This window comes from Centrocercus urophasianus, unplaced genomic scaffold (assembly GCF_019232065.1).
Source record: "Centrocercus urophasianus isolate 14NV4802_14NV808 unplaced genomic scaffold, USGS_Curo_1.0 seq_10, whole genome shotgun sequence".
Taxonomy (NCBI): Eukaryota; Metazoa; Chordata; class Aves; order Galliformes; family Phasianidae; genus Centrocercus; species Centrocercus urophasianus.
In genome coordinates, this window is record NW_024884142.1 from 94,376,859 (window position 1) to 94,401,727 (window position 24,869).

Here is a 24,869-nt window from a genome sequence, read left to right on the forward strand (position 1 = left end):
GAAGAAGGATTATCAGATCACTCATTTCCCTCTGCTGACACATACCTCGATCAGCAAGGATACTGAACTGAGCACTGGTGTTTTCCAGTCTCTTGGCCACACTGAAACTGAGAAGGGCTTATGTGTTTTCACAGCATCCAAATGGTTAAAGATGAAATTCTTACCTTAGTTTACAACAGCTTGCCTAAAACAGAGCTAAGATTGTAATAATCTGCTGCTATAAATTGAAGTTCTAGACCTGAAAGACTAGTGTTACATACCACAACTCACTAGGTAATTCCTGTATTTTCAATATTTTGATGTATTCTCTTATCTCATTTGGATGTCTCCCTAAATACACTGAAGCCACGCATGTTGTAATGCTTATCTGTATTTTAGTGCTAATGAGCCTCGGACTGTTAAGGTAACTTCTGGTTTGACATAGGTGGCAATGCTGCAGAGGACAATGACCCAGAGATGGATGGGGAGGATGGTGTGTCCTTTATTAATCCCATTGGTACTTTATACACTCCAGCACTTAAAGGTACTCATGTTGGTCTGCAGTCTCCTCTAGTGGTTTTCTTTCATGTTAAGACTAGTTTGCATCTGTAAGACCCGTCAGAAAGCTTTAGATACATTTTATTGTCATTCTAAACAAGAGGGAGAAAGGTTGCTTAGCCAACCCAGTTGAGTATGAACACTTCCCAGAAATATTGCTACTCCAGCTATCTCTAGGCCTGTGTTTGCCCAGATGTCACTGGGTGTTTTCACTGTATTTAGAAAATATGGGAATATCTACGTGAGCAGAAAAAGTTTGCTTAGGAGCAGCCAGAAGTGTTTTCAAATGCAAGTGGACTCTGAACTGTTAGATTCATCCAAAAAAATTTGAAAATACTGCATGGTTTGAACTCAAAAAGAGTAAAGGCTAAGAAAGAGTGAGCCTCACTGCCTGCTGGAAGATTGGGTTTGCTACCCTGGTTGAACTGCCTGCTGAAAGAGAGCCAGAGCACCTCAGCTGGTTAATGTAGTTGGACATTATTTTCTATGTGAGAAAAGGACTGCGGCCATGGAAGGTGCAGACAATTGTTTCTTAGATGGGGCTTCCTCTGCCACAGCCAGCAGCTGTGACCACAATGCCTCCCTTTCTGTCAGTGCCCGAGGGAATGAGATGAATGATCTTTCCAGTATTTAACGTTGCTTCTTTCATCCGTTCCCTAGTGACAGAGGGGCATGGAGAGGTGGATATTAGGCTGCATCTTAACTGCAGTCACTGTGAGATGGACGAGTGCCGTGTTGATCTTGAGACTCAGAAAGTCATTTGCTTTTGTGAGCCAGGCACAGACTTGGCTGAGGATGGTGTGTCTTGCATAGGTAAGTAGATGATAGGCTGGTAACATGTAACAGAAAACACATAGTCAAAATCTGTAGTTTGGACTGTAAAAGCATCTGGAAATCTTATCTTGTCTCTCTCTTAAAAGTGGCTTCTGTTGTATGTTATCTATCTTATTTTCTGCTGGTATTGGCTGTACAGTTATTTTGCTCAAACACAGGCACATCAGTGCAGAGGTATGGTGCAAAGAGCAGCATCTCCGGTTTGCTTTATAATATATCAGTGGCATACTGGGCACTGAGCATTGTGAGCCAAATTTTATCCACAAGAGGCAAAGGGTAGCAGATCTGGTTGCAACAACAGTCACTTTTTGCTTTGAAATCATGAAAGTTTTCTCAGAAAAGGAGTCTTTCAGTTAAATTTCCAGGTTATTTCTCTGAAGAACCCTGAGGTACTGTACAAGTGAAGGGGAGTGCAATTCCTGTGGATTTGGACACAAGGTGTGTGTGCAGGATCTGTAAAAAAAAAAAAATTCTGCGTGAGAGATCTCTGAGGAAAACAAAAGACAGTACCTATACTTGCCTTACTACAGAAACCGAATGCTCAGAACTCCATTACAAGCTTTTATTTCATATTCTTGCCCAGCAGTATAGCAAGTGACTCCAGGCTTTTGGGATCCTGCTCTCTGTATTTTTACCACAGGCACCTGTAAAGTGAGTAAAAGCACGGTCATTTTGCAGGGTGAAGTAAACCTTAATAGATGGTCATTGAATGATCCAAGCAAGTGTGCAGCTAGGGAATACTCTGTAGTGCATATGTTATCAGTTTTGTGTGCCTGGACTAGACGCATTTAGGAGATGATATATTGCAGTCCTTCTTCTGCTCTGATTTGGCATTGATAGCAGTACTCTAGACCAGGCTATTTAATGTTCTTTCCATCTCCCCAGCCTCCTACCCCCAGCTTTTATGGTCTTGTTTTCATACACGGGGAGTGCACGTGTTAATTCCTTGATAGCAAACCATCTGTTTTAATGGCTTGGTGTTAATTGAGGAAAAGTAAAACAAAGAGATATTTGAGTTTATCGATCCTGAGATCGTCGATCATGTCAGATGTTGCTCCTATGCTGTAGGAGCAGCAGATAAGTAAACAGAAGGAAGAGCAGAAAAATCTAGCTGCAGAAAAAAAGTGTCTGCTGGAAGATTGTGTCAAATGTAATTTCTTTTCCTCTTGTCTCCATTGCAGCTGAGCCAACAGTTCATCTCCCTCTCTCCTTGGTTTTGTCAGTAGTGACCTCAGCATTGGTTGCTGCCTTAATTTTGGCTTTTTCAGGAATCATGATAGGTGAGTGTTTTTCTGCAAATGATATTTGCCTTGTGATGGCTGGATCTGAGCCGAGAATAATCGGGCCCTGGGAGATGCATTTTTTAGCTGCTGCTGTATGGCACGGTACCTTCCCACGCACACTCTTTACCTTGGGATTTCTTTAGTTGTTTCTAACCACATTGACCAATTTGAGGAGTTTCAGTTACTGAGTGCATATTTGAAGAGATTTTATTGTTTGTGCTGTGGTGTAAAGTTGCCAGAACAGAGCTGTCACTTTTTGTGAGAGCTGCTGGTTCTTAACATCTAAAAGCAAACCTCTTTATTTGTGTGCCTATATACAGATTTAGCTCCTTAATGTATGACATCTAAGCTTGAAATTCTCACAAAGTTCACTTTATACAGCCTGCTAATTTGTAGAGTGTGGATGTTCTTGGCATCTCTATTTGAAGTTTGAAAAGGTATTTCTCACCCTTTCATTTTCTTATTTTAAACAAGACTTTTCTTGCATTTGGTTGCAAGCAGAACAGATCCGAATCAGGGAAAATCAATGCTTCAAACCACAGCTCTGCCACCTTTCTTTGTCCACACTGTGTAGAATTGAGAGGAGGGCAGTGACGTACCCAGAGTAGCAAATGGCAACTGGTAAATTAGATTTGCACAGCTGTTGCAGTTTTAAGAGTTTTGGAAATTATCAGTTGCACACACACGGTCCTGTACATGTGCTTTCTGGCCTGACAGTGCCCCTTTAAAAATTACTAATTATATCTCAGAGTGTGGAAGAATAATCTGGTATCTGTCCAACCAGACTATCATTTTCATCTCAGCAAAGAGCAGCAATTTTAAAAAGATCAAAGCAAAAGCAATGAGGAGGAAAATGGAGGACAGGGAGGACTTGTGGATAGGTCGTTACATCCATCTGCCTTTGCCAATGAGTGTTTATGCTTTTTAAATTCTTCCTCTGAGGAACGTCTGTTGGAGTGGATGCAGTAGTTTTTACAGTCACAGTGTTTGGGCCCACTCCAGCTCCCAAAGAAATCAAGGTAAAGGTAATACTGATTTAATCTGTACAAGATGGGCATCTTGCTTTGAAAAAAGTACATGCAATATCAATTACTATTCCAAGGAATATCCACAGGATGTCTTTTTTTCGAGGTGCGATTTCCAGTAAGATTTCAAAGGTACCAGTGAAGCGGTTCGAGTGATATAAAACTATTATAAGCTGATTTCAAATTTAGTCCAACTATGTTGTTTAGAAACAGGAAGTTTTTCAAAACAGATTTATTTTGTATGCAATGTTTTATTCTGAAGTAAACATTTAGTCTATCCATTTGGAACAACGTAATGCAGTAATTTATTTCAGGCTCTTAGTCACTTTTCTATGATTTAGGAAAGTTGACTGTAGCCAGACTCCCTCAGGTTTGAATCTGGATTCATAATTGGAAAGTCCAGCTAAACTGAACAGGGCAAAACAAAAACCTCAGGCTTGTGAAATCAGAGATTTCTGCAAGTGAAATTCATTTTGCATTTTCCAAGCAGTTAATGAGCAAGCTGGATTCTTCATAAGGTACGTAAGTCAAAGGTTCCTGGGTAACTTCAGATTCCATTTTCTATCTGTAATTACTTGACGTGCAGAAATACGACAGTATCACTGTCTGTTTTGATTCACTGGAATTTGACCCTGCATCTTATTCCAATGAGAGATACTGCATGGCTGCCCTCATCTCTCAGAGGCAATCTGCATTGCTGGTTTACCATGTTCTCTATATTTAGTGTATCGTCGGAAGCACCAGGAGCTACAAGCCATGCAGATGGAGTTACAGAGCCCAGAATATAAGCTGAGCAAACTGCGTACCTCCACTATTATGACAGACTACAATCCCAACTACTGCTTTGCAGGAAAGACCACCTCCGTTAGTGACCTCAAAGAGGTGCCTCGCAAAAACATCTCCCTCATCCGGTAAATTCATCTTTGCCTTCTCTGTGATCCACATTCATGTGGCATCACTCTGCTACCATGTAGCTTTATACAGAAATCCCAAGATGAATCAGGAGAGCTTGGAAGACATAGGTGCTGCTAAAGCTGTGCATGCAGTCTTCAGTGCCCTGTAGCTTCATTGTGTTGTTACCATGTTTTCTCTTTGCCTATGTATCTTGCTGGACTACATCTGGAAGTTTCTGGTGTACCCTGTGCTGCTGCCTTTGTCACTTGGGCTCTGAAAGGACATCTGAAAGTGTGGCAAACTGCAGAGAGCAGAGGATGCAGCTGGGAATTGATAGGGGCAGGGATGTTGGGCTATCAGACAGGAAAGTGAATTATGAGCAGTAGACTTGTAATCTGTAAAAAGTTGGTCAGGCACAGCAGAGCCGATACCTACAAAACGTTATTAAAGAAGTGGTTGTGTTACAGGCAGTCCTCACTGTGGTTTCACTGCTGAGACTGCTCTCAACAGCGTATATTGCCCACACAAAAACAGAGGATAGACACTCGGTGCAGCTCTGAGGTCAGACCTGGCACTACTGGGATAGTGCTTGTTGTGGAAGTGAGCACCTCTTAACCCAGACTGAGGTGCAGGAATGTCTCTGGGAGTCTCAAGTTTATGCTGCCCAACATACAACTCATGCAGTGTTAAGAGGGTCCCAGGATCTGGGATGTAGTCTCATTCCCTAAGAGTTCATTGTGTTGTTAGGAGGTGTCACCCATGTGGTATTGCTGTAGCACCAGTTGGCTTAGTACTCAGTGAGCAAAGACTGAATAGGCAGGTATGTAAAATCTGTATCACAAGGACACAGGACAGGATGTGGTGTGATTACTTTTTTTTTTTTTTTTTTCCTTTATCCTCCTTATTCGACATAAAAACATAAGCTTCATAATCAGTGCTTGTTACAATTCTCAGCATGAATTTGTAGAGCCAAGTGCTTTGCAAAACACTGTTATCACTGTTTTCTTGCTGAGGTATTTACCTAGTCACAGAACAAACCAGGAAAATATCGTTAGTTTGTGAAATGTAGGTCTTCTGAGAGTCACTGTGCTTCCTAGTTTCTTGTTCAGTATCTCCTCCACTGACAGAGCATAAACATGGGAACTATTAATTGGGGTGTAGAAACACCGAGGCTTAGAGACATCTTTTTTGACCTGCTTTGGAGAACCCACCCACTAGAGCACTGGCACCAAAGCAGTAGAAAATGCTGTCTATTACACTTTGTAGTACCAGCAGTTTGATTTTGCTGGAGCAGTTTGCTTCTGAGGATTGCTTTCTCTACCAATCACATACATTTTAGGTCCAGGATCAATTAATCATACAAAGGTTCGGTTTGCTGTGTAGTGCCAACATCCAGATCTCCCTGTTCCACTGCCATGAAAATTGTGAGCCCGTTCTGTGAGCTGTGACCACAGTGTTATGATGTATGTTCTCTGGAGTAAAACCTTCTTGTCTTCTCTGGTCTGTCCAGGGGTTTGGGCCACGGAGCCTTTGGTGAGGTATATGAAGGTCAGGTGGCAGGGATCCCCAGCGACCCCACTCCCTTGCAGGTGGCTGTGAAAGTAAGTGACAGCGTATGAGTTATCATGATGGTTTCATGCACTTTTCACCCAGGAGTCCCAATGCATTATAAAAATAGAGATGAATTAAGCATTACCATAGGATTTGTATAGAAAGGTTGCTGTTCTATTGCAGCACTTCCATTCATCACAGTGGTACAGCTTGTCACGCATGGGCTTGTAAGACTTAAAAGAAATTGTTTATAAGCAGTGAATAGACAAACATTTCCCGTAAAGCTGTAGTATTCAGCAAGAATGAGAAATAAGCCCTCTGTCCATCCTGTGCATGCTACTCCTGGTGTGGTAATCTATTCAAAGCCTTTGAGTCAGAGGGACAGAAGTCTTCATGTGGCCAGGAGCAGCTACATCAAAAAGCCTGTAGGTGGGAGGTGGATTTCCATGGTTCTCACCACTCCATTACGGGATGAATATGCACTGAGTGCATAGGTAAATCTTAAGGGAGTCTGGTAGGGTTCTTCAGGCCTTCAGCAGCTTGCCTACCTTGTTTTCTCCTAGATGTTACGTAGCAGCTAAGTCTTAAATAGTTCTGATGGGAGGTAATGGTATTGCCCTGTCGGTGAGCTCAGGAGCTAAGGTCTCATTCCTCCTTCTGTACACAGTGGAGTCTCATATGTTAGCACTGTTGCCTGTGTGCTCTGGGATGCTTCCTTTACCAGGAGGAGGATGATAGTGGTTTTTATGTGTCCTGATCTGTATCTCTCACCAAGCTTCACAGTCTATTTTTATAATGGTCTAGCTATTATTAGAACAAGGGCTCTTTCAAGAGAAACAAGGATGGCTGCAGACATTAGTGCTTTTCATTGTGTCAGATGTTGGACATCTCTCAGTTTAAAATGTCTTCTCCTTATCAACCTGTTCTTTCTTTTCCAGACATTGCCTGAAGTGTGTTCAGAGCAAGATGAGCTGGACTTCCTCATGGAAGCTCTCATTATTAGGTGTGTATGAATAAGATGAACAAGGATTTGTGTAGAACAGCACTGTAAGCAAAAACATTCCGAATGAACAGATGTCATTAACCCAATGCTGTTGTCACATCACCTCTCAGAGACTGAGTCCTGGAATCCAAGGAGGTAGTTCCCCATCACATTAAGGCCTGGAGAAATAAAGAAGTACTAGAGACTTGGCCTTGAGGAATATGCCTCTATGTAAGCTGATCCCTGTGTCAGCATGTTATTTGGAACAACTCTGCCCTAGCCCAACTTGTGCCCTGGGACACAAGAAAATAGGAGCAGACATTCTCTTAAGAGACATTCAGTGCTTCATGTGACCCACAAGTCTTGCTGTTGCACGAAGGGGACACAGAATATAAGGAAACTGAAAAGCAGCTAAAAGCCATTCCTTCCCAACCTCCACCCTCTGTTGCTGCACTGTGCAGAGTGCAAGGGGAGTATTTTGGCTTAATCTAGTTCCCCTGACTTTAAGATTTGTTACTTATTTTGAAGAAGGGAAAAAAAAAAAAAAGTCAGACACATTCCCCACAGCAAAACATTGTGATTCTTTCCTATAATCATGCTTTTTTGGATCAAAGCTAATCCACTATTGAGCCTCCCTCTCTCCACAGCAAGTTTAATCACCAGAATATTGTGCGTTGTATCGGAGTGAGCTTGCAGGCGCTGCCCCGTTTCATCTTGCTAGAGCTCATGGCTGGAGGTGACCTGAAATCATTCCTGAGGGAGACACGGCCCAGACCGGTAAGGAAATAGAAAATTGAATTGTATTTAGTAAGCTGCTGCCACAAGGCGAATGTGTAACCATAGAAGGGCTGATCCATGCAGCTACCATTTTCCAGTGCTTTAGAGTCAGAGCTTTCTGTTGCCAGAAAGCCACTCTTGAGGTCAGGGCAGAAATGTATATGCAATAAATGTTGCTGGGGTTATGCAGAGGAGCTTTGTGGATGGACTTTGCTATATAACACTGCAGATCCTATCTAATGAAACAGAAATATGTTGAACAAGTAATGATGAAGCTGATGTTTAAACTGTCAATCAAGTGCATTTCTGTGGATATCTGTCAAAAGTTTTGCATAGGCAAGTAGATTATCTAACCCGGAGCTGTTGAATTAATAGCTAGTCCAGCATTTTAAAGATTTTCCCTGAAATCAGCATCAACGTGAAAAGGGAGACTGAAATGCATGAGAAATATGTTGTGACTTCTAGAGAAGAATCAGTACTTCAGAAGAATAAAGTTTGCTCAAAGCGACTGGATTAGAAAGGCGCCCACTTAAAACTTAGTGCCAGGGCCCAGCTTCATTCTTTGTCTCTACATTTATTTGACAGAGGAAAAAATGCTTGATATTATCAGCACAAAAAGATATATACTGGCTCTGACAGATTTAAGTAAGAGTCTTCCTTGATGCATCTGGAAAGAGATAAACTTAATTTCTTTTCCCTCGCAGTCTAGTTTTCAGGCATATAAAATGGTATGTGTTGCCCAAAACCACTGCAGTCTTGGAAAGGGTGCAGTAAAGTGATTTCTGCTTGAGTAAAAAAGTTAAACACAGAAATTCAAGGTGCTAGATGTCTGAGTCTGAGCAAGCAGTCTTTATAAAGAGAGGCTGGATTTCTGTTTCACTTAGAGGTTCTCTTGTCAGCTCGTGCAGATGGATTTGGTGGTCAGTGAATGGGGAAATTCATGTATTGCAATGTGGACTCTGCTTTCACCTGGTGCAGGTTGAAATGGCATGGGCCAAAGTGTGCTGCCTGGTAGGTGTGCTTTTCAAAACTGCCAGCACAGAGTGTGCTGTCTGTATAAAGTGGCAGCACAGACTGCAAATGTCTGTGGCTTTCTGCAATTTATTTTCTTTTCCATTTTGTGGCTTGGGAGCTGTTGTTTTCTCTTCCAGGCATTATTTTCTTGCATAGACATGGGGCAAGGGCATCCATCACTTTGTAATGGAATCCTCTTTTTTGCTCTTTAAGAGAAGCCAACTCAGCAATGATCAGGGCCTTGTGAGGAAGCACCAAGACCATTAGTCCTGAGCAGCAGGAATTTTGACCTACTTGCAGTAAAATGAACCTATAGGTTCATTATAGGATGTAGCCATGGGAGCCTTTGCATCTGAGGGGTTTCTTTCTGTCCACACCTACTCCAGCCATGAGTTCCTCCTTGCCTGTCTGGGCTTTCATTTCTGTCAGTAGTAGCTCTGTGCTGTACCTGTGAAAGCTAATGTCAGAAGAGGCAGAGGACTTGCTCTAGGCAGCAGCATACATTATGTCCTTACTATTGCTGCTTCTCCTGTCTCTCCTTCCTTTCGTCTTCTCTCCTTGTCTTTCTCAATCTCTTTGAGTTTATCTGATATTGACTTGGGGGTGAATAACAGGGTAATTCACTGTCTGGCTGCCTGGGCAGCTCCTGAGCAACTCTTGAATGCTGTGAAATCACCTGTGGTTCATGTGCTTCTCTGCTGACTGGAAAACAGGCAGGCTAGGAGACTCACTGATGACAGATGGGCTGTGTGCAGGGTGTTATTCACTGTGATGTACGGTATCCAGCTGTGGAAGCGTGTTTACCTTCTGCATGTACTTGAAGTGTGATAGTACCCATGTACTACATGTTTTGCTCCAATTTATAGGAGGGAAATGAGGTTCTTTTAACATCTATATACCTGGTGTGAGATTAAGAAACAATGGTTCAAATGTTGGTCCGACCAGTTTATTGCAGATCTTAATTAAGGAGATGGGGAAGGGGAGGATGGACACTATCATAAATTAGGGAAATGGGGAAGGAGGGTGATAGAAAAGATAGGAAAGAAGAAGCAAGGAGTCTTTATAGGAAGCAAGAGAGAGATAGTCGCCCCCATGGATCCAGCGTGGTTGGTAGTTTAGTCATTGATCTTCAGTAGTGGTGGGTTGTCAGGCATTGTTCTGTTGACAACAACAACCATAACAGTGACCAGGGCCATGATGGCCCCTTTTCAATGGTTTCAAAGCGGTTGAGTCAGCTGTCTTTGGAGTGACAGCTCAAACCCAAGGTAGTTGAGTCAGCTGTTCTTGGAGTGGCAGCTTCTGGCTTTGGGATCTCAGCGGAAGCTCCTTTGTTCCTATCTCCCTGGCCTTGCCAGCAGATAAGAGGGAGCAGGGAGGCACTAATTTGTATCTTGCCTTCACAGGATACAATGGCATCATCCCCCAGTCTCCCATAGTAAACAGGAGTTATTTGGTCACAGGCTAGATCTTCCGCCATTAAACAGTCCTGAGCACTATCTTCTGAAGGTAAACAGCTCCAAAGAAATGCTTTCAACTGTAAAATTGTCCACACAGTGATGTTGATTGCCACATGGCAACACCCAGCTCTCATTTCCTAGAGTCTTATCGCAAGAAATACCTCAGAAAGCAAGCTTTCTGCTAAAAAGCCAAAGAAGGTTTCATACCCCACACATATTGTGTTTGAGTGTAGCTCTGTACTGCTGGTTGTATCTGTGCTCTAATCTGAATGAGCCCTGAGCTCCTTTGTTCTTCCTTTTGCTGATTCGGGACAGGCAGAGATTAGGCACAGGAAAGTGGGGTTCAATTTTTCTGGAAAAGGGGGAAGGGAGGGAAAGGGAGAACAGTGCAGTCAACAGGTTTCGATGAGCTATGCTTCCAACAGGGATTAACTGAACGCACAAGACCCAGCTGACTGATTCAGTAGCAAAGGTGCAGTGCTTACTGAGCTTTATCTTTGCATTACTCTCCTTACTTGCATCATTTCTCCTTACTTTACTCAGTTTTGTATTTTCCAGCTGCTTTACTTTCTTTTACCTTTACTTTCCCTGTGCGTTCTGCAGCCTGTTGCACAGAGCCGTGATTACACTGAACAACACACAGTTTCATTCCCCTTTAGCAAGCTCCAGCCTCACCCAGGGAGGTGTCACATTAGTGCTTCTAGCATGCCTGCTGCTCTGAGCAGTGGTGCTTGGCAGCTGGCATCGTTCATTCATCTGGGGAGCAAAAGCTGTGAACAGCTGTGAAGTGAATTCTTTAGAGTCTCAAGGCTCCTTCCCCTGCAAAATGAATCCAAACCATCCATTCCTCAAACAAATTGCATGGCTAAAGTGTCCTTGGCTGGGCAGTCACATCTGTTTTAGGATTGCATTTAGCCAAATAAAAGGTGGAAGAAATTCATCCAAGGGGTGGGGGGGAGGGGGGTGGGAGAGTGGGAGAAAATCTATATTGTTCAATTTAGCTCGTTGTGGCTTCATTGTACTGACTTGCACTATAGCTCAGATCTGGAGACAATTGCACAGTAAAGACTGGGGCTTTTTGCTCAGTTCTTGCAACAAGATTTTGAGCCTTGCTCAAAAGTTAAGAGAATGGGTAGGCTGAAATATGCAATTCCCATGGATTGTGCCCTGAAATGTGGGGAAAAGGGGCAGCTGCAATCCTCTTGCTGTAGCTGTCTTGTCTCCTAGCTGGTGAGTCACTTTAACTTGGAGAGATGAAAAAGATGAATTCCCCCTGTCCACAAATGTTGGAGGCAGGAGGAAAGGTTTTAATGCCTTTAGGAAATTCTACAAAACAAAAGGTTCAGAGGGAGACTCAGTCAAGGCTTTTAAAAAATGAATTAAATATATATGCAATGTAGTGAATAAATAAAATACAGGCAGGTGATAGGTAGTCACAAATTATTTTGTTTTATAAAACCACATTGAAAAAATATATTCTGTGTGAACAAAGCCTATTTCCATCATTAGTCAAGTATGGAGGCTAGGGCTTTCCTAACCTCTTAAGAAGGTGTGAGGGCTTGTTTAGGTTTAGACAGTGTCCAATATTTACTGGCAGCAAAGGGTAGAGTTATTTTCAGTTCCACTCAGTGGTGCTTTAGAGCCAGTGATAAGGCTGACAGAGCATCACAGCAGTCTGGGCAGTGTTTCATTACAACAGGCAGGTTGGCACAGGCAGCAGTTCCCATCACTGGACACTGTGCTGGTTGGTGTGCCATGAGAGGAAAAACTCATGCACAGGTGTGCTTTTTGGGCACTGGGTGGGTGGTAGGTGTCAGCAGGGAGAACTGGAGAGTGGGATAGCATTGCTTAGCTAAGGCTGCAGATAAATGCTTACCCAGCAAATGGCTGCTGTGGAATAAGCAGTCGCTGCCACCTAGTTGTTTGGCGTCAGCCCTGTCATCAGCAGAAGTAATTTCCTCCTCCCCTGCAGGACTTGTGCAGGATCACTAATTCACGCCTCATTTTGGTTTCAGAGGCCCACAAGCAGGAGCTGTTGCTCAGCCTGCCCTTTTCACAAAGGCATCTGCCTTCTGCTGGCTAAGGCTGTAGACATCATCAGAGGGGCTGAAGAAAGGAGTTGGCAGCTCTCATCTTCTGTAGCCATTGGCTAAGCAAACCTGTGTCAGTGCTCTGAGGGGCAAAATAAAACCTACACAGATGTGGAGGAGGAAAAGAGCAAATGTGACTCATGCCATTACACAAAATGTCATTCTCATTGTTCAAGGTGACTGCAGAGAAGAGCAAGAAATAATATAAAGTAATTGATGGAGCGTCAGGTCTCCAGGCTACATATCTCCTCAAATGAAAATATTCTAAAAATTCAGAAATGTCTCCCACGAGAACTGGGGGAAATCCATTTATGTCATGCAAAACAGTGAGAGATTCTTACAGGGGATTTCTGAATGGAGCTAGAAAGTCAGATCCAGCCATTCTGATTCTGTCTTTCCGTAGTTCATGGATATGAACTCTCCCTTGTGCGACTTTTCTTTTTAATCCTTCTGTATATTAATGTGTGAGCTACATTGTGCATACTGGATGGACTGTTCTCAGTGTTCTATCAGTCACGAATCATGCTGTGTTCTTTAACTCACTTTCTCCTTTTGTCTTTTGGTAGAATCAGCTTTCCTCCCTCTCCATGCTGGACTTGCTCCACGTGGCTCATGACATTGCTTGTGGGTGTCAGTACCTGGAGGAGAATCACTTCATTCACAGGTAGATGAATGCATCTGTGTCAGCATGGGCATGACTTTCATAGGGGCCAGAATGACTCATAATGCCCTTGTTTGATATGTTTATGTCTTGCTGCACTCTAGTGGCTGGATAGATTTGAACAAGGTAGATAAAACCAGAGTAACATAAGCAATTGACAGAAATGCTGCTGTTGATCAAATTGCAGAGGTCTGTGGCTTTATCAAAGATCCTGAGCTCTTTTTTTCAGTGATTTTGCAGCCTGATCATGTGATAGATGTCTTCAAAGCTCCTCGCCATTGAGAATTGTGCTTAGTGTCTTCCTGCTCACTCTGGAACTCTTTCTCCCTCTCAAAGTAAAGTACAGCTAGAAGCACAGCATGTTGTGACTATTGCTACCTGCTTCTGCAGAACCGGGTTTTTGAGAAGCATCCAAAATTCTGCCTATGGCATTGTGTAGAGCCATGCAAACATGCTGGAGAATGTAGTTGGGGGGGGGGGGGGGCCAGGGCAATGGGAAGGCAGACCATGAAGGGCAGAAGGCAAGATGTGTTACAGCTTCCTTAGCGTTTTCTATTAATTTTTTTACAACCTTAACTTTAGAACATTTTAAATGAATGCCATAGCATTTAACATGGCCTGGAGTGACCACGTTTGCATTCCTTCCAACTCTTAACAACAGCAAGTAACAAGGGAAGCAGAGATGTCAACAGTTGTTCTTTGGCTCCCACTAATCCTGCACTGCTGTTGTTCATAATGAATGTGCATGGCCACTCTACCTACAACAGAAGAGCCCAGTGCTAGCATGTGGCTTTGCGAGGAGCTGTGTGAAGCTGTTGTAGCCAGATTGCAATTCACTTTTCTGAGTTACAAGGGGTGCAACTGGTCTCGGGTTTATTCTGGTCTCGGGTTTATTTCAGTTGAGCAGAGATGGAGCTTTACCTGCATCCACAGATTCAGGCTCTTTTGCATGTTGTTGTTCTTCCTGTCTCTGACAGTTCAATACCTGTTGGACAACATTTGAACAAACATGCTAGGAACAGATCAATGAGTCATTCCCCAGACAGCTTGATGCCAGCACTGATACATTGCTGAAATCAGCCTCATTGCTTGCAACTCCCTAGAAAAATTAATAGCTCCTGGGTGACAAGAGGCTTGCTGGAGGCCATCCTGTCGAAGAGATGTTAAATGAAGCTTTAGGAGGAAATTTTTTAAGAGAAGAACTTTTCCTGCTATTGGAATAGATTGAAATCACTAGTTACCTGTGAACACTGACTTTCTGGGTGGTGGGAGTTCTTTCCACTTCAGGAAAATAAGGACTATTCTTTGTTTTCTTTTTGCTTTGCAAAACCATGGAATGATTGATTCTTTTCTCTCTCTTGCTTTTTTTGCCTTTCTTTGTAGGGATATTGCTGCTAGGAACTGCCTCCTTACCTGTCGAGGGCCTGGAAGAGTGGCTAAAATTGGAGACTTTGGCATGGCCCGGGATATATACAGGTAGCAGATCTAAAGCCAGGTTATCCACAAGCAGAAGCTCACAAAAATGAGAAAGAAGTGTCTCTAAAGGACAGCAAGCTCATGTGCTGCTCTGTGTAACTCTAGCAAAGCGAAAGTGGAGACATTCAACCCCAATGAATCCCAGCTAATGTTTTTGTTGGTTTTTGCCTTCCACTATGCTTTAGGAGTGCTTTGGAGACTTTTACCACTCCCTGAGAGTCTATTTCTTGGTAATGAAGTCTGATGGCCATGGAAGGCATTTTTCCTCCCTCTTGTACTCTATCCACAATTTCTTGCCTTGCTGCTGTCTGCACTGAATGGCACCAATGTGCCCTTCTGCTGTGTGGTCCCCAACGTTTCTGCATTTAATCTTCCTGCTTGATACTACCCCTGCCCCTTTGGCTTGGTGTCATCAGTACATCTCCTCAATTTACTACAAATAAAGGAGGGGTGCAGAGGAAAGTTAGGAAAATGCAATCACCAAAACTGGAAGTGAGGACACAGAGTTAACTACTCTGTTCTTGTAAGAAAGAATCAGGAAGCCTTTAATGACCACAAGCAGTCAGGGCAGCAGTTTCAGATCTCATCTTCTAAACAGCAACCCCAGAAGCACAGCACCATGTCCTGCTGTGCTGAGGAATTGATTTGCTTCTGACTCAAAGGAAGGAAAGCCTTGTAGTCAGTCATTCGCACTCTTTATTCCAGAGCCTCAGCTTCTTTTTTTCCTGGTTGGGGATTCTTCTGTGCAATTACTAAGCCAGGCCTGGCTCTGCTTAACTTGAGGTCTGCCAGTATCACAGCCTGAGGTGATGCAAACAGAGTGTTACTTTCAAAAAAAAACAAGCATATCAGAACTGCTTTTTTTTTTTTCCTCCCCCATCTCCGTTTTAACAAAGAGCCTCTGCTCTGCCCACTGTCAAATGGGACTCTGCTAGGACAAAGTAACATCTGTCACACTCACACATCAGTTGAACCGACTGCCAAGATGAATGCTTTGGTGCCAAGTTTTCAGAGATGTCTCTGAAGTTTGCACATGTTTCAGTGTCTCATAGTATGCTTTGTGTGCTCAGGCTGTTTAGTTATGAACATAAATATTGGCTTGCATGAGAAACATGCTGTAGCTGCCAGCACAGGATTTGGGGATTCTAGGCTTTATTTTAAACAAAAACAACATAAAGACTGTTATACTTCCTGTCTCTGGAGCATAGGAGGTAACTTTTCTATCTGCTAGCTGACCATCCTCCTTGCTGCTCTTAGGTCCTACTAAGGGTTTTGGATCCCTCTTGCAGTGCTTAAACTGGGTACGTTTGGGAAAGGCTTTGTTTATGGTAGCTGGGGATGCTTGAGACCACCACCTGTGAGATGATGTGGAAGTCTTGCTGGGGCTGAAAAGCACAGCAGGAAGGATAGTCAAGTCACTCAAGTATGCACACAGATAAGAATAACTCAGTTTCATTGGATCAGGCCTAAGGTGAGGGAGATTGCAGAGCAGACCTTACATGGGCCATTGCCATCATTTTTGTGAGAAGAAACGGGTCTCTCCAGCATTTTCTCTAGTGCGCTCTTTTTCCCTAAATTAATCCCTCCTTCAGATGATAATTTTAATATTCCTCATTATAAAAATTCTGAGTTCAGGACATTTTTTTGAATTCCTGGCTGACTGTTTTGCTTGTTCTCTGCAGAGCCAGCTACTATCGGAAGGGAGGGTGTGCAATGCTGCCTGTCAAATGGATGCCTCCCGAGGCTTTCATGGAAGGGATATTTACATCAAAAACAGACACATGGTGAGCTTCCCTTACTGCTCCATCTGTGTTTATGTGCGTGTGTCTGTCTGTTGTAATTCACTGGGTAAAGTGTGAATGTTTTGTTTCTTGTTCATTTCCCCCTTAGACAAGCAAGGTCCTTCAGGGGCAGAAATCCTGTAGGACATGAGGGAACAGGCAGTCAGCAAAGGCAGGTGCTGCTGGGGCAGCAAGCAGGCGGGGAAGGAAGATTGAGGCAGTTGGATGTGCTGTGTTTTTGCTACAGGGAGGAATGCATTAGCTCCAAATGAAAGCAGTACACATGTAATAAGAGACTGCAAACAGGATCTATCCTGCCAGTTAAGGAGAAGGGTGTAACATTCAGCAGCTTTCACATTCCTCCTATCCCAGAGTAGCACCATGAGCTCTTGAATTTCCAGCAGCAAGATGAGGAGAGAAATTTAGTGAACTTGTGAACTGAAAGCAGAGGGCTTGTTCAGAAGAATCAAGTCCCTGGTGCAGTTACTTCTGCTTATAATGCATCTTGGCCTCACCTCACCTGCTGTAGTGCTGAGATAAAGCCAGGGGTGAAGGAGGAAGGTCGCTGGGGCTGTGGGGAGGTGGGAGCCCAGGCTGTGTCTGGAGGGGAAGGGGCTGCTGGTCTGGGCACAGCTCCTCAGCAAGCCCATGCAGAGGAGAGGATGGAGACTCCCTCTCTGACAGAGCTGAGCTGCTGCCTGAGTTTCCATTGCTGCTTATAGCTCTTCTGCAATTTCACTCAAGATGGTGATTCTCAAGCAGCCAGACAGATGAATGCTCTGGAGGGGGTTCCTGTCGCAGATGTTTCCCCTCAGTGATGATGGTGGTCATTCCTGTATCCTTCACTTTGATCTCTTCTCTATTCAGGTCCTTTGGCGTATTGCTGTGGGAGATATTCTCATTGGGATACATGCCTTACCCTAGCAAAAGTAACCAGGAGGTTCTGGAATTTGTAACCAACGGAGGAAGGATGGATCCACCTAAAAACTGCCCTGGCCCTGTGTATGAGATTCTAACTTTGATGTATTCATGCAAACAGGTTTCTGTTTTGAATGCTGTTCTCTTCTTAAAAGCTAATGACTTTTTAGATTGATTGTGGTTGATCTGCCTCACTGAGCTTGAGTGCCAGTGACTTCTCTAGCAATTAATTTTTCTGTCTTCTTCATGGAAGAATTAAGGCATCTGAAAAAGTAGAGGCCACTGCTTGTTTGCTCAAAGCTGGTGCACTAATTCTGTCTTAGAATAGTTATGAAACTGCAAGTGTGTAAGCTTGGTCACAGGTAGGAAAAAATGGGTTCTATTATCTGTTCTGCTACCCTGCCTTTAATGAATTCCCCAAGGGATTTCAGGTGGGTGAGTTATTTTTCTAACGGGTGCAGATTTCACTCTGGCAGCCACATTTCTGTAGTTACCAGTATTATCAGTTGTCTCACCCTGATGTCAGACCCCCTCTATTTCTTAGAAGAGTGGCAATGTGTGCTTATGGTGTCTAGGCTGCAGTGGCTTGCTGTTACATACTAACACAATCTACAATTTATGAGATTTCTTGTTCTGCTCTTTCAGATACCGCATTATGACCCAGTGCTGGCAGCACCAGCCAGAAGACAGGCCAAACTTTGCCATAATCTTGGAGAGGATCGAGTACTGCACTCAGGTATCTCTGTTCATTCATCTCCCATAAGGTGGGTGAGGATGTTTCTAGTTGACGAGCAGTTTGGCAAGCCAGAGTGTGAGACGAGGAGGTGGCACTGCATTTCTGCAGTCAGCAGTCCAGAGGGACTGATGCCAGAGGCTTGCATAGCTCTAGAAATAGCAGACCAAATAGCTCTGCTTATGCTTATGAAGGCACAGATGACTAATAAGTGAAAGACAGGCCAGCACCTGCATGTACTTCACGTGCTTTGTGTCAGCTGCTTCGTCCCAGTGTTTACTCTCAAGACATGGTCAACACTGAGCAGAAATGGTCCTGGCTTGGAGTACCTTTTCCAAGTGGGCAGCTGTAGGCAATTTTTTGGCTCTTACTGCATTGGAGAAGGTAGATAGGGGTAGCATTATGAGTGGGATTGCATGGCTAGGCGGCAGAGAAAAGGGTATGTCTGGTTTTCCATCTTGAAATCTGAGCTTTCCCAATTTTTGTTTTAACCACTGTTTGTAGTTCATAAGGAGCGGAGTAGTTTGGAAAACGTTTTGCTGCCTGCCTCAGAGTATGCAATTATTTGCCTCAGACAGCTTTCTTTCCCTCAATATCTGGGAGCCTTGATCAGTTTTTCACGAGAGTTTGGATCCTGGGATTGGAAGATATTTTTCTCTGTTACCCACAGATCGCTTTGGTGTCTGGTAGTAGTTATGAGTTGCCTAGACCACCATGTTTCCTTCCTTTTAATTTTCAAAATTGCTTAATAGTTCAAAACTTCTCTCTCTGTGGATTTCCAGTATTGCCTTCCCACTCTTCCCCTGTTAAATGGAGGCAATGCTTTCATGACTGAAACTTTCTCAATATTATCTGAGAACGTTATGAACTTTGAGATGATACAGCTTGCAAAACAACATTCCCACAGGAAATTTGGCTGGACAAAAAAAAAAAAATTATTGTTTTTGTGCTCTCTCCTCTTCTGTGTGAAGTTTTAGGGTTGCTTTTTTTTTTTTTTTTTTTTTTTTTTTTTTAGAGAGAGAGTTCAGTTTTATGGATATCTCATTGCCTCTCATGGCTAACTGTTATTTTGTCAGCGTCCTTTACATGGAGGATGTGGTCTTTAGCTGATGGGAAAGATGCTTTCTGATCACAGCATGAACGTGGTCAGATATCTCAGTTTTTCAGTTGAGTACAAGCGTGCATTATGGCAGCAGACTTGGAGAAATTCTCATTCTTCTCTCCTCCAGGACCCAGATGTCATCAACACTGCTTTGCCAGTAGAATATGGCCCGTCGGTTGAAGAGGAAGAGAAGGTAGCGATACGCCCAGAAGATCCAGAAGCAATTCCTCCTCTGTTGGTTTCCTCGCACCAAGACAGAAAGGATGAGAAGCAAACCTTGCCATCTCCACCACCCCTGCCATCAGCCATCACTGCAGGAAAAGCTCTAGGGAAAGCAGGATCCTTGGAGTCATCAGTCCCTGGGAAGGTGCAGGCAGCCTTGGGTGGGGGACATATCAACATGGCCTATGCCCAGTCCAACCCCCCTTCTGAGCTGCACAAAGGCCGAGGCTCCAGAAACAAGCCTACCAACCTCTGGAATCCAACCTATGGTTCCTGGTTTGCAGAGAAGCAGGCCAGCAAAAACAAACCTCTGCTGGAGAAAGAGATGCCTGAGAGGGAGAACTTAGGACACGAAGGAAACTGTACTGTGGGGCCCAACATAGTGACTGGCAGGCTACCAGGCTCCTCCCTGCTATTAGAGCCATCCTCCCTAACAGCAAGCGTTAAAGAAGTGCCTCTCTTTAGGCTCCGTCACTTCCCCTGTGGGAATGTCAACTATGGATACCAACAGCAGGGCTTGCCTTTGGAAGCCTCCACTCCATCTTGTGCTAGTGGTTATGAGGACCCCACCCTTAGAAACAAGAGCCACATATCCCAGCAGGGGCCCTGAGAGCCCTCTACCCTCTTGACTTTCCCCCCTGTAGTCCCAAGCCTTGAAGAAATATCCTGTTACCCACTACACCACGAGCAAGTGATGTGAGGCATTACCTTCTATTTGTGCCAGCTTGCTCTAGAAGTGCCACCTTCGAACCTGTAATTTCAAATAATCCAAGAGGCTTCAAATCACCAGAGCCCCAGTACGGTAAAATAAGCAAGGAGTAGGGAGGGAGGGTACAGGAAACAAATGTTAACTGCAAGGCCCAGCTTCCTGTTGCATTAACTCATCTGCATGGTTGTTGTCATGCCCTTCCTGTGAGCTTCTCTCAGTTCTGCGTTCTCTGCTTAAGCGTAAAGCCACGGCTCGCTGCCTTGGATGTTTCATGTCTGGGATTTTCCATGCCAAACTTATGGTTGCTGAGGAACACTTGGAGAGCACCTGTAACTGGCAGAGGTCAGAACAGGTTTGAGGAAAGCGTCCTTTGTCCAAACTGAAAAAGGAGATGACAACTTTGGATGGTGATGCAATGGTACGTTCCCAAGTTCCAGCTACAGTCTTGTCTTTGAAAGTCCTTGAATGCACAGCGGTTATGGTGTCACTGGCAGGGCAATAGGAAGACTGGTCACATTACATCACTTGCAAGAGACAGCAGGAAGCACAGAGGATGGGTTCTGGCTTGGAGCAGGGGTGGTGTTTTTCTGTGTTTTTTTGTTGTTTGTTTTTTTTCTCCTGTACTTAAATACTGAAACGGAGTAAAACCCATAAAATTCCTTCTGTTCTACAAATGAATGTCCTTCATCACAAACTTGTGCGTGTCAAGTGCAACCAAAGTGAAGCTTTAAAGGACCGTGGTTATGAGAGAAACTTTAACTGTGCCCTGAAGATGGACTGCCACCTGCGTAGCTCAGACATTTAAAGTAACCTTCAACGTACCCTGTACAAGCAAGAACAAGATAAAGGCAGAAGATGACATCGTGCCACAATCTAGATACCAGATACTGTCTGTAATTGAAGGGCCGAGAGCCCTTGTTTCTTTAACAAAATGTGTGTATGATAGTGGTTTAAAAACGAGCACTGCATTGACTCATTTTGTACACCTTGTGCATGACAAATATTCCAGTAAGTGTACTGTCAAACCATAGACGTAGGCAATTATTCATGTGTAAAGCTATGCGTTAGTAACTTCAACTTACGGTTGTAAGGAGCTGTTTTAGCATCAGTGCAGTCTGAAAAGGGCGTGCCTATCTCCATAGAAAGGAGCCTCCTGAAGCATCAGCAAAGGACTATGGAGGTGTTCTTCAGTCCAAGAGATTTCAGTGAAGTGATTCTGAATCTGGCCCTGGCTCCAAAAACCGAGGTAAGTCAGCTTCCTGTCTGCTTAAGGAAATACTGTTATTCACATATAAGAGCAATCTTCATTTAAATGTTCTTGCTTTCTCATTTTGAAAGAGTTGAAGCTCCTCATTGTTTTCTTTAGCTCTTCTTTGCATAGGAGCACACAGATTGTTTTGCTCTCTTATATGTCAACAAGGAGCAAGCCTGCCCTGTGTGCTGATGGGCATTATAAAAGAATACACAAGACAAGGGAAGTTGCGAAGTAGGCAGTAGTTGCACTGGTTTGGGCTTATTTTAATGTAAAAAGCATTAATAATGCCCGATTTCCTCTGTCAAGAAAGTAATGATTTCCACCTGAGCCATACTCGTTACTTTCCCACCTCCAATTAGCTGGGGCTGTGGCAGGAGCCACCCAACAGTTCTGCCTCACCTGCCTCTGAGCTGCACTTCTCTTGCAGTTGTGCACTGGGTAAAGAATTACTTGCAGGAGTTTATGCGGAGCTGGGGAAAGGAATTAAGAGGCTTTTTCTATGGGCAGTCCAGGACAACTCCAGAAAGTTGGCTGAGTGCTTTAAGGTAAAATTTGTAGATGATATTTTAGAGGTGTGATTAGTATAGAGACTGTGTGTGTGTGTGTGTCTAAAGAGCTAATTATTTGTCATAGTTGTTAGTGATGAGTTGATGTCTTATCTTCTGTACCAGGAGGTCTTTAATAGCATTTATTTAAGCATTTCTGACACAAGAAGTAGCAGTTAGTGTTGGTGTCTGTGTTCCAGTTTCTACCACTTTCATTCCAGCAAATTTATTTTATGTGTACACCATTAGCAGAAAATTTTTGTCCAGTTATTGTCCAGTTAGGAACTGTGAATTTTTAATCTGTCAGGAGAGATGCACCTGCCCAGATCTGAAGCCCCCGAAGGGGCTTAGGCCACTCTGAACTTACCTGACCAAAGAGCATGTAAATCCCAAATCCTTTCAGGCCTCTCCACACAAAGCTTAGTGTCAGAGAAGAAAAAGCTGAAGTGATTCTAAATCTCTTGCAGGTTTTTGTCTATCACTTTTTCCTTTTATTTTCTTTAAGCATTGATATAATTTTTTTGAGCTAGATAATGCAAATTTAAGTGTGGAACAACTTGCTTTCAGACTGTTTCTCTTCTTTCATTAGCATTCCTGTCTTGTGTTTTTCCTGCTCTGCAGTGGAAAAGCAGGAAGCAGTATGATCTCCAGGATGTACAGCATGAATGGGAAAACCCTGCATCACCACTCTCATGCTCTGCAAAGCACTCATTTCCCTGTGGATGTTATCAGTGTCCTATAGACATTAGGTAGGTTTTCTGATCCAGTGCTAATTTGTTAACTGCTGAAGGTCAAGTAGATTGGGCTGTTTATCTGCCTTTCTTGTTGTATTTCCATCTTTGGTTTTGCTACTGACCCTTGTTTCTCCATCGTGCCTGGAAACGAAGCAAGGCATGGAGGTGGTTCTGCTTCCAGAGGGGTGGAGGATGGACTGGTGGTGGGAGAGGGTATGCAGAGGTATCTTAGGCTCCCCTCCAGGCATGCTCACACCAGGTGAGAGGTCTGTGCTAGGCCATGAAGGATTGAACTGTGCATGTTTGCTCCTCTTACTGAGCCTGTCTGCTTGGTGACAAGAACCTTGATATAGGTATAGCATAGAACTGTCTCTCACAGCTGCAAAGACATCACAAAGTGTCTATCCCAAAGTTAAACCTGTCATGAGAACTGTCTGAACTGTCTGCATCTGGCTTCTTTTAGTAACAGAGCTTCATTAGAGGAATGTCTGTCTCACCTACAGCAGTTTATGCAACATTGTTTATAAAGGAAGGGCCTGTGCACTTCAGGGATACTATGAAGAAGAATGCTAATATATGGTCATTGAGTATTTTGTATTGAATAGTGTCTTTGTATTGTAAACAAGTGTAGTGAACCAAAAGGCATGAAGACCAATAAAATGGCTGTAACTGGCTTCCTGTGTGCTGGGTTCTGTAGCGACTGCACAACCCCCAGAGCACTGCTGCTGGCAATCCTCTATGACAGAGCTAGGAGACATTAGAACTTCCATGTGGTATTCCATAGCTGCTGTTTCACACTGTGCATGCCTGTGTAATCTGTACGTAGGAATAAAAGTAAGGGGATGTACGTGCTGTATAGATTTCAGGAAGCTTCTCTGTGCAGTACTATTCACCAGGCTTTCATTTTACTAATACACCAAGAAACAGATATTGGACCAAGTCATGTTCAGTATGTCACTCAGTTTGGTACATCTTCAAATATAAAGCACTGATTATTTATTTTATTTTTTTTTACATTCAAAATTTACAACTTTTATATTCAATTAAAAACGCCCCATAAGCTAGAGTACAATATGCAGTATTTTAAATACAGCCAAGGAAAAATAGCTACTGTAGTATTTAAAATAACATAATAGCAGCAGAATTCTGTCTAAAAATAGGATACTAACTTCATTTAAAGTGTCTCTTCTTTCAAGTAGGTAAAAGCAAGCAGATCATTTAAGTATAAGATGATCATCTGGAACACAGAACGACCCTGATAATAGTGAGATAACGGTGAGCAATTAAAACACATTACATGTTTAAAACATGGACAAGTGCAAGCTGTTTTTAAAAAAGGCTGATATGCAAGTGATGTCACACCAACTTATGTTACAGTGCGGTATGTAAAATTATCTTTAATTTATCCTAAGCCTCTTACAAGGAATTTACACTGGAAACTGTACCAAAGAAAACCAAAAGAAACAGAAATAATTGAAGTGTTACTAGCTTGCTTGAAAACCCAGCCCATAACACATACTGCTGGCAGGGATGGCCATGCTGTATTTGTACAGACTACTGGACAGTTATGTTGCGTAGCTTCTCTCAGGGTTTCTGTGCATTTAAAAACTATGATACCTATTCCCTGCAGCACACCAAACCTTTATAAATGAGAGTGCAAAGTGCATATTTTAAGGAGTGCTTTGTATATATACAACAAATTTACTGCCTGACATGCACTACATTTGTGCTTTTTAAAGGCTTTTTACTTATTTGCTGTTTGCTAGGATCACTGCAAATACCTGCATTTATTTATCAGCCCTTTTGGATTTGGAGGAGACAATGGCAGGGGAAAAAGAAGAGGAGGGATCTGATAATAGAAATATCTCATAACTGCTTGAAAAAAAAAGAGGTTTTTTTTATTGCTAGCAGCTGGTATTGAAATTGACATAGTGCCTGGTGAACAGACTAATGTCACTCATTAACCACCCCCTCTGTTCAAAAGCAGGCAATGCACAAAGCATTATCAATTCATTACTACACCGAGGAAAATCGTTTAAATACTGCATGAATCATAAAGCAACTCTAGAGAACTTTAGCTGTACTCATGTTCTCCAGCTGGAGCATGATTCAAATAACACAGCATCTGAAAGCCAATATGCTTTTGGAATTACCTTCCCAGGTAAGAGCTGTTTCATTAAGAGAAACAGAGCAGTGGTTTGACTTCTTAATGACACCAAACTTTTGTTTGTTTATATCTCTGTATACTTAGTGTGTGTGTGTGATGTGATATATATGTATATATATATA

At 43.1% G+C, this 24,869-nt stretch overlaps 2 protein-coding genes across 2 annotated transcripts in view; both read left to right on the forward strand.

Annotated features, from left to right (window-relative positions):
* The window catches only part of LOC122164737 (ALK tyrosine kinase receptor-like), a 31,593-nt gene extending 31,076 nt beyond the window's left edge, over nucleotides 1-517 (forward strand). Inside the window, exon 9 of the mRNA XM_042826984.1 lies at nucleotides 425-517. Within this exon, the coding sequence (XP_042682918.1) occupies nucleotides 425-449 (25 nt within the window). The 3' untranslated portion in view covers nucleotides 450-517. The remainder of the gene's footprint in view (nucleotides 1-424) is intronic.
* On the forward strand, nucleotides 86-23,238 carry LOC122164741 (ALK tyrosine kinase receptor-like). The gene is made up of 14 exons (XM_042826997.1): nucleotides 86-523; nucleotides 1,198-1,350; nucleotides 2,553-2,651; nucleotides 4,404-4,590; nucleotides 6,084-6,174; nucleotides 7,063-7,127; nucleotides 7,754-7,883; nucleotides 13,011-13,108; nucleotides 14,489-14,581; nucleotides 16,264-16,365; nucleotides 17,230-17,364; nucleotides 17,926-18,016; nucleotides 19,243-21,292; nucleotides 22,468-23,238. Exons 1-13 carry the CDS (start codon nucleotides 457-459, stop codon nucleotides 19,945-19,947), a joined length of 2,016 nt encoding a protein of 671 aa, XP_042682931.1. The 5' UTR covers nucleotides 86-456; the 3' UTR covers nucleotides 19,948-21,292; nucleotides 22,468-23,238.
* The last annotated feature ends 1,631 nt before the right edge of the window (nucleotides 23,239-24,869 follow it).